Source organism: Prunus dulcis, chromosome 8, assembly GCF_902201215.1.
Source record: "Prunus dulcis chromosome 8, ALMONDv2, whole genome shotgun sequence".
In the NCBI taxonomy this organism is placed as follows: Eukaryota; Viridiplantae; Streptophyta; class Magnoliopsida; order Rosales; family Rosaceae; genus Prunus; species Prunus dulcis.
The window spans coordinates 7,749,159-7,759,048 of NC_047657.1; the positions used below are offsets into that span (position 1 = coordinate 7,749,159).

Here is a 9,890-nt window from a genome sequence, read left to right on the forward strand (position 1 = left end):
GTCAGGAGACTTTGGAGCTCCTAGAATTGTTGATCTGAAGCTTCCCAAAAAAAAAAAAGAAGACAAATTATGGTTGTTGGTTATCAACAACATTATCCCTCATCAAATAATAAATAATAAGCAATTAGTCGTGTTGCTTATCATTTGCAGATTATTCACGTGGCCTAGCCTTGGATTTCTTCATCCCAGTGGTGGTCCACTCCTTCCAATATTAAATAAGGTAGCCAATGATGAAATAAAGTCCCCTGGTATAAAATAGTGGCTTCCTCTTTCACCCATGCAAGCCATGCAAGAGAGGGTGCCGAAAGCGTCGTTCACGTTGGAGAGGCCAAGTGCTGAAAGCATCGCACGTGCCGAGTAATGCCGAGGTGTCGAACATATCGCTCGCACCGAATGACGAGGAGGTGCCGAACGGTAACAACATATTGCTAAAGGATGTACTGCATAAGGGTGTTGAATGACACTTTGAGTTGAGATGTTGGTTTGGCTATGCAAGCCGTGCAAAATGATAGCCACATTCTGATCGGCTTTTCCTTGAAATATCATCTTCTGCAATTTGTTGTCTTAGCATTCATTGTTGCTCCAGTAAGATATTGCCGAACGGCAACTTAGGTGATGTTGATTGTGTGGGTGCCGAGGGGCATTGAAGAAAGGGAGAACGACAGAAGCCTTTTGTGTCGATTCCCACAGACGGCGCCAAACTGTTGATGCTCAAAATGGTTAGGCCAAGGTTGAGTCCAACTGAGTGATGAGGTGTGATGGATGATGGATGAAGGTGAGGACCTTCACCAAGTGTGTGAGGATTTGGGCAAACGATAAACATATAGAAGACAAGATATACGTGGTTCACCCGAATGATGGGCTACGTCCACGGAGAAGGGTGTTCTCATTATGATAATGTTTGTTTACATCTGTACAAGGGGATTGGACCCAAATATAAAGATAACAAGTGAGAAGCCCAGTCTAGAGATGGATCCAGAAGAAAGAGTCCAAGCCCTAAGGGTCTATATCCAAGACCCGGATCCCCTTCTAAGGAAAGAGCAGTCTTCTTTTATAGGTGAGGGGGAGTCTCCATCTCTTCTAGTTTTCCGATGTGGGATTCCTCTTGCTTTGCTTAGAGTTGTGATTTGTGGTGATGCTTCTTTGGCTAAGGTGATGACCTCTCAAAGCATGGCATTTGAATGATCTAGCCTAGCTAGTTGCTCGGTCAGTTATGGTACAAACAAAGTCTGTTAGGATTTTTCATTGCTAGTAGTGGCACGCTCGCACACTAAAAATAGTTGACTTGTTGACCAGTCAATGGTTTTCAAGGCAATGGGGAACTTTGCCCTACCATCACAGGAGCGAACTTAAAACGGGTGAACAACGAGGAGGAAGGCTAAAGACATGGATCTTTTGATGGACCTATAGTAAGGGTGAGTGCTGGTTCAGTTCATGCGGTGTTGGGTGATTAAATGTCAAAGAGTTGCCTTCCTTTTCCCTTCGCGGGATAGTATTGTTAGGATTTGGTGGCGATTTATGTTGCATGTCTAAATTGTAGTCTGTAATGGATGTGTGTGTATTGTATGTAGATTGACTTAATATTGCAATCCTATTGCATGTCTATTGTACACATATTGCATGTGTATTGTACACATATTGCAAATTTATTGTATGTATATTGTGATGCTGTTGCTGTCGTATTGCCGTTATATTGCCCTAATATTGCCTCTCTAGTGCATGTATATCGGTTTAATATTGCTATTATATTGTATGCATGTTGACTATGACTCATCAATGGGTTTACGGTTTAGGCCCTGCTTCATTCAAAAAGAAGACGACGACAAGAAAGAAACAACGTGCCTTTCAAAAACAAGTAGTCAGGTGCATCATAATTGCATCGTAAGACATTGTAAGAAATTATTTTAAAAAATAATAACAACTAAAAAATAATTTACAAAAAAAGGAAGGTATGAATAAATATGCAAATGCTTCGTGATGGGTTGAAGAAAATGATGATTACATTTGGTGGTTTGATTATGTTTGGTGATACGATATGTTGTTCGTCTCAATCTTCATATATGTAATTGTTGTATTAATAATTGACACAAATTCATCTCGTAATCATCCAATTATTAAAGCTAAGTAAATGAAATGAAACAAAAGAAGAAGCCCAAAATAAATAGAAATAGCAATTTCTAGCACCCTTTTATCGCTTATGTATCGCTACTGTATCACCAACGTATCACCAATTTATTGCGTTTTAGACAGAAACGAATTATGCACTTCCTCCGTTTTTCATTTTTGACATATGTCCATTGTCTAAGATCCATTTTCCTGTAAGGAAAACAAAGAACACATGAATTTAATTTGGAATGGATAGATAGCTTTCCATTAAACCTTTTGACAAAAAAAAAAAGTGAACAGCAGAGCTTCTCCAAGCAAGCAAAGGCAAGATTGAGTTGATGACCATTAGTTCAAACATTATGTGATCTAATAGGGATAAACTAATTTTTGGAACAACTAATGAATCTTCAAAAAGATAAAGAACAACTAGTAAACTAATGTATGCAGTTTAACTTTGCACAGGTTACATGCTCAACATGATATTTGGTAACCATCTCTATACTTAGTGTATATTGCAGGCTTCTATGCATTCCAAACCTTTATTCTTCTGTGATAAAACTGTTAAATTACCATGATTTCTAACACATGGAAGTAAACAAACAAATCTGCACATTTATTTGTACATGCACGCAGTGCATTGCACATCTGCGCATCTATTAATCACCACACCAATGTTTCAAAGATTGAGTCAGAGGGCAAAATGATCGATTACATATTTCAAATTAGTCATCTGCTCATATGAACTTGGCCCTAAAACTGTACTGATGGTAAATATACTGACAAAATAGCTATTAATGAAAAATTCTGAACAAACGAGGGACTTATTTTTCTAGTATTGTGGTGGAAGCGCGTTAAGTGATTTTCCACACTTGTTCATGGGGGTAAAGTATATCTTACCCCTTTATAAACATTATGAGGTTCCAAATTCCAATAACAACAGAATGCTAAGCAGAAAAGTAGAATTGCTGTAGAAATTATTTAAAAGGAATAAAGTCAAAACTAATTTGACAAATCTTAAGAAAGCTGTATGCTTCACTAAGTCCACTAACAGATACAAAAATGAGCAGAATTCAGTGGAAACGAACACGTCGTTTCAAACAAGTAAACTGTTATACCTCCATAAAGAGCAACTATGTTTTATATATAGAGGTGTATAAATAGTTCAACTTCAAAATGGAAACAGTTTATGTGCCACGTAAGGCAATGAACATATAACAAGGTGAGTCTTCAACAAATTATAAGTGGACAATTATTTTCAAACAATCTGACAGTTGCCCGAGAGAACTGAGGGAGTTAAGGCATAAGATGCAAACATGATAAACACCATTAAGCACTCGGATGAACCCATGATATAATATAATAGATATTATTAGATAGTTATACAGGCTGAGAATGTCATTGCTTGGGTTAAAATATATGACAGGACCCGCCCCGGAATTTCTCGGAAACTGGAGCGGACCCCATCTTTGTTCCGACATCACCCCGATGCCGGGCCCACTTACTAAAAACTGAGACTTTCTACCAAAATTTTGGCAGAGTCTCCCCTGTAAATTGAGCAAACCCAACAAAAAAAATTCAACCTGCAACAAACATAAAAATAATCCCAACCAGCAGCATGCTTACAACATGCAACAAAACGTACTAAATGGACTCCGGCCTCACAAGTAAAATCTAACATAGGCAATAACAGAGCATCTACTGAATTTAGTTTACAAGAAAAGTTGAGTAGAAGGAAATTAGTCGAAGCCTAATCTATTGATATAAACGATTCGGCCTTCGAACACTGCTTGCAACCTTCCTGAAGTGACTACCGGCTGGGGGGCGTAAAACAGAAAACATGTGAGTGGACAAAAACAAGATTTGCAATTAAAACAACATAGTAACCCCACCGTGTAAATATAATGCTCAAGACATGCAGGTTTACAATTCATAAATAAATATTCAAAAACAAATTTCATTGAAAACTCTTTAAAACTGCAAATATCTTCATCCATAAACCTCATTCCCACAATTTTGCTGCTCTTACCAACCCACTGTATAGACTCTAATTTCTTCACACTCACAACTATACATATATATATATATATATGTGTGTGTGTATATATATATAGATATATAAATATAACTATACAATACACTCATCACACTACCTAGGTACCGGGGAAACAATCCAACCGGAGGATCGTTTGACTATCCCGCAGGATTTTCAGGTGCTATCCTGCGTCTAGGGATGAGCTGTCCAACCAGGGGACGAAACTCCATAGCTCACACACCGGAACATCCAATGCCATGTGTAGCTCCAATACTAAGTCCTACGTGCGCAGACTGGATCATCACACACCGGAACATCCAACGCCATGTGTGAGGATCCCAAGCAATATGCAGAGTCTTCCCATACGCCAGAACATCCAACGCCGCATATGGAAAGTGTCTCACATGCCGGAACATCCAACGCCACGTGTGAGACTAATAATAACCTATTCTTCCCACACGCCGGAACATCCAACGCCACATGTGGGAAGCCTAGTAACATACAACTTCTCTCAACAACCCCTCCTACTCAAGTTCTTCCACAAACTCACCTCAACAATCCCAAGTACCCCACCTATAGACAATATAACTATAACTTCCCCAAAATCCATACAAAACATATTCTCGATAACCAAATATGCCAAACCCACAATATATTGCCAAAGCGCTATACAAACATCAAAATCAACACATGAATATAATATATTTTTAATATACCATTTAAAACATTATGCATAAATCTTTCATCAATAAAACCATGCGTATTATTGAAAACAAAGTCCACTCACAAGTATTCCCACGCTGCCTGACCACGAGAGGGTCCTGCCTGCTGCGTACGTGCAGTCGGAGCACCTATTAAAAGATATGAACCCTTAATTAATATAAAATTACTTCGAAACGGAAATCACAAATTAATTACTTAAATCCCAAAGTTCCCAGTACGTGTACATAGAAGGAGGTCCTAAGGTCCGGTTACAGGTTTAGGAATCGCTCACGATTGGACGGTTATCACTATCCCACCAAACTTTGAAGTATTGAATTGTAACATCCGGGGCTAGAACAACATATTTTTATTGGGAAACGATCCAACAGTCAGAACCTATCAAACCCAGATAACGAACAATATGCGAAAATTCGTTCGATAGTCAACGACGTCCGGATTGAGATCCGCGAAATCCTGCGCACTCGTGACAACCTGAGGATCTCATTAGGACAAAGTACAACTTTACTATCCTCGCTCACCTGCCGGCAGCGCGTGGGTGTGTAGAGTAAATTCCGGCAATGGAAAAACTCCACACCTGAGCTCACCTTTCCTACCCTAGCTTCTACTCGAGGTCAGGATCACATCATTCAACTACGAGGAGGTCCAATTCGGACAGCAACTGGCCGGAATTTCACTTTGAAATTCAGCCAAAACCTAGGTTTTCAAATAGGTTCCTAGACAACAAATCGATCCAAACCTATGCAACAGTCAGCTAGACCAAGGAAAAAGAGGAAGAAACCTCACCTTTTTCACCGGAATCGGGCCGCGGAGGCGATGGCGCGACGTCGGGAAAACTTTGGTTTAAACCAGTCGATGCCGTCGGCGATTTTTGAATTTTTTGGTAGAGAAAACTGGCGGGCCTTGACCGAGACGTCAAGACGAAGCTAATGGGACCGAAGAGAGAGAGAGAGTCAGTGTCGGGGAGAGAGAGAGACTGAGGAGAGAGAGAGAACTGATCACACGAAGAGAGAGAGAGAGTTGAGGTGAAAGATCTGATTTTTCCCAAACTTTTTGAAATATTTACAGTTTTGCCACTGAAAGTGTTTTGATCACCAAATCTTCGTTACAACTCCGATTCAAGCCTACCACGTGTCTACGAATTCGTCTCAGTACCACCTACCCAAAAATACCAGTCAGGGTCCCATAATCTTCCCGTATGAGAAAATGACTAAAATACCCCTACCCCAAAGGTAAATTCGTAATTTCACTTAAATAAATTAAAATAGGGATTAAATTTGGAGTCGGGGTGTTACAATGTAGCACACGTCTCAAATTCATTCCACTTAACGAAAGAGAATGCAAGTTTGTAGTTAATACAAGCCTCTAAAAACCAACACTCAGCAGAATTAAAGGGTAAGAAAGATGTGGTGTACCAATGAACCCCTAAACCCTAAACCAATTTCGAAGAAACCCCTAAACCAATTTCATAAAAACCCATAAATCCAAAACCCTAGAGAAACCCCTAAACCAATTTCATAGAAACCCTAAACCAATTTCAGAGCAACCCCTAAACCCTAATCCAATTTGATACAAATCCATACAGCCTAAACCAACTTCACAAAAACCCCTAATTTCTAAGAAAAGGACGAATGAACACCTTGTGGATGTGAACCGTGGAGTTAAGCTTGGATGAACAGACACCGCTGAGGGTGGAAGACCACTGCGTTAGAGAGAGAGAGAGAGAGAGAGAGAGAGAGAGAGAGAGAGAGAGAGAGAGCTCCACAAGAGAGCTGAGCGATAGAGAGAGACGGAGCCAAGAGAGTTGAGGGAGAACACAATTTCTGAAAAAGTGATATGAGTACAATCAGTCAACAATAAAGACGTATTTATAGGTGGTAGTTTTAAGATTTTAAGGGAGGGGTGGTATTTTCAGAAAAAATTATAAAATGGGTGGCATTTTGAGCTATTTTCCTTTTTTTTTTTTGGGGTGAAACAGGGGGGTATAAAACCCCAGAAAAGGACAAAAACAACTAAATAGAATTAATAATACGGGTCTTTGGAATCCCTATTGAGTCATCCAATAGCAGAGGCCCAAGCCAAGTCAGATTTTCCTCAAGAAACCAGCACCCCAGTTCAATGTCGTGGCTCCAAGTAGCCAATCTGTCAGCTACAGCGTTCCTCTCTCTGTAGATGTGGTGAAGAATACTTCTTGGAATTTGACTCAGAAGTCTCTTACAGCTGCTAACCAAACTAGCCATGGGATGACAAATATTCATATCATTACTTAGGATAAGATTAACGGCATTGACAGAATCCATTTCAACAACAATATCCATTATTCTTTTTGTAATAGCAAAATTTAGACCAAAAAATAAACCCCACGTGCTTTGTAAGATCATGTTGCACAGGGTTATGAGCAATCGCAATTGCAGCTTTGTTATTACAATACAAATCCATGGGTTTCTGGGGTGCAAACCTAAGATCTCTCAACAATCTCCTCAACCATAGTAACTCGCACACACCTTGAGCCATCCCACGATACTCCGCTTCATTATTAGACCGAGACACCACTTTTTGCTTTTTACTCCTCCAAGTAACCAGATTACTACCAACAAATGTGAAATACCCAGACGTAGAACATCTATCAATGACTGAACCAGCCCAATCAGCATTCATGTACCCTTCCACATCTATATGACTATACTTGGAAAACATTAACCCTTTGCCAGGAGTTACTTTCAGATACCTCAAAATACTCATCACAACACCCATATGATCTTCACTAGGAGAATGCATGAACTGATTCACTACACTCACTGCATATGCAATATCAGGATGTGTATGAGCTAAATAAATCAATTTCCCCATAAGTCGTTGATAACATTCTTTATCTGTAGGGACTTGATCAGGATACAACCCGAACTTATGATTCTGTTCACTAGGGGTATCAATTGGTATACAATCCAACATTCCAGTCTCTGCAAGTAAATCCAAAATATATTTTCTTTGAGAGATAAAGATACCATGTTTAGATCTGGAAACTTTAATCCCAAGAAAGTACTTCAAATCACCCAATGACTTCATCTCAAACTCGGAAGCCAGGTACTTCTGAAGATTTTGCATTTATGCTTGAGCATCTCCAGTCACAATCATATCATCTACATAAATAATTAAAGTTGTCAATTTACCTTTATGAAGTTTTAGAAACAAAGTATGGTCTGAGTTACTCTGCACATACCAAAATCTCTTCATAGATGCTGCAAATCTCCCAAACCACACGCTCTTGGAGACTACTTCAATCCATATAAAGACTTCTGCAGCTTACACACAACACCCTCCTTAGAGGTTATAGGAATACCAGGAAGGAGATCCATGTAAATCTCCTCCTTGAGGTCACCATGTAGAAACACATTTTTGACATTGAATTGCAATAAGGGCTAGTCGCGGTTAGGAGTCAGGGACAATAGTACACGCACAGTATTGAGCTTTGCCATTGGAGCAAAATTCTCCAAATAATCCACTCCATAAGTTTGGGTATAACCCTTTGCTACCAATCTAGCCTTGTAACGATCAATGAAACCGTTAGCCTTATGCTTCAAAGTAAACACCCATCTGCATCCAACAGCTTTCTTCCCTCGTTTCAAAGGAAATAAATCCCATGTTTTATACTTGTTCAAGGCATCCATTTCAACATTCATGGCATCCATCCATTTGGGGTTAGATAAAGCATCTTGTAGCTTAGTTGGCACATATACACTAGATAATTGACACAAATATGATGCATATGACTTAGACAAACGATGAGTTAACACATAATGGCTAATGGGATATTTAGACTTGGCATATATGTCAGGCGAATATTGTACTTTAGGTTCCCATGAGTGGTTCGTGGGGGTAACTGATAAGTTGACACAGATAGATCATTAGAAATTACCCACTTGATTTACTATCACGAGAAGATCGGGGCACTGGCAAGGCAGATGGGGGTATTGCATTAACCTCATCCACACAAGAATCACTGTCACTATTTTTAGATAAAGACGACTGGTCGCTTGCTTCAATGAGACCGGTCATTTCGACACCAAGAGCAGCTACTTCATCTCCAGATATAGGAGACTAGTCGAGTTCTAAAGGGTGACCGGTCATTTCTTCATAGAGACCACATGTTTCATCTTCAGATATGGGCGACTGGTCGCTTGCTTTAGTGCGACCGATCTTTTCCTTCCCGAGAGCAATATCTTCAAACACATCATTTTACAATTCAAGTCCAAGATTCTCTAATCCAAGACTCTCCAATTCACTCCTCACCTCCTCCTGAATTGGAGAGGAAAGAGACGCATAATAGGGCACTTCTTCATGGAAAGTTACATCCAAAGTAACATGCACCTTCTGGGTAGGTGGATGATAGCACTTGTAACCCTTATGAGTAGAAGAGTAACCAATAAAGACACAAAGTAGAGCACAATGATCAAGTTTACTCCCGTTGATGAGAGTAGACATGAACATATGCAACATACCCAAAAACTTTATGGGGCAATTTGGAGACGGAGACAGGGGAAACATGGTCACCAGACACGTCATGCGGAGTCTTGAAATCAAGAACCTGGCTAGGAGCATGATTAATCAAATAGGCAGCAGATAGAACAGCATGCCCCTAAAGATGATGAGGAACATACATATCCAATATGAGTGAGCGGGCAACTTCAAGCGATTGTCGGTTCTTTCTTTCAGACACACCATTTTGTTGAGGGGTAAAAGGGGTTGTCGTTTGGTGAATAATACCTTGGGCACGGAAGAAAGACGCCAAAGTATTATTTACATATTCGCCTTCGTTTTTAGTCCAGAATACTTTGACTCGAGCATGAAATTGAGTAGACACCATAGTACAAAACTCTGGAAGAATGGAAGCAACATCATGTTTATTTTTCAACAAGAAAACCCAAGTAAGTCGGATACAATCATCAATAAACGTGACGAACCAACGAAATTCGTTCGAAGTAACATGAACTGGACCCCACACATCAGAATGCACTAAATCAAAAGGCTTTGC

General features: G+C 39.8%; 1 protein-coding gene across 1 annotated transcript; it reads right to left on the bottom strand.

Annotated features, from left to right (window-relative positions):
* Positions 1-7,159: 7,159 nt before the first annotated feature.
* On the bottom strand, positions 7,160-7,963 carry LOC117638380 (uncharacterized mitochondrial protein AtMg00810-like). The gene has a single exon (XM_034373512.1). It carries the CDS (start codon positions 7,961-7,963, stop codon positions 7,160-7,162), a length of 804 nt encoding a protein of 267 aa, XP_034229403.1.
* Positions 7,964-9,890: the final 1,927 nt, after the last annotated feature.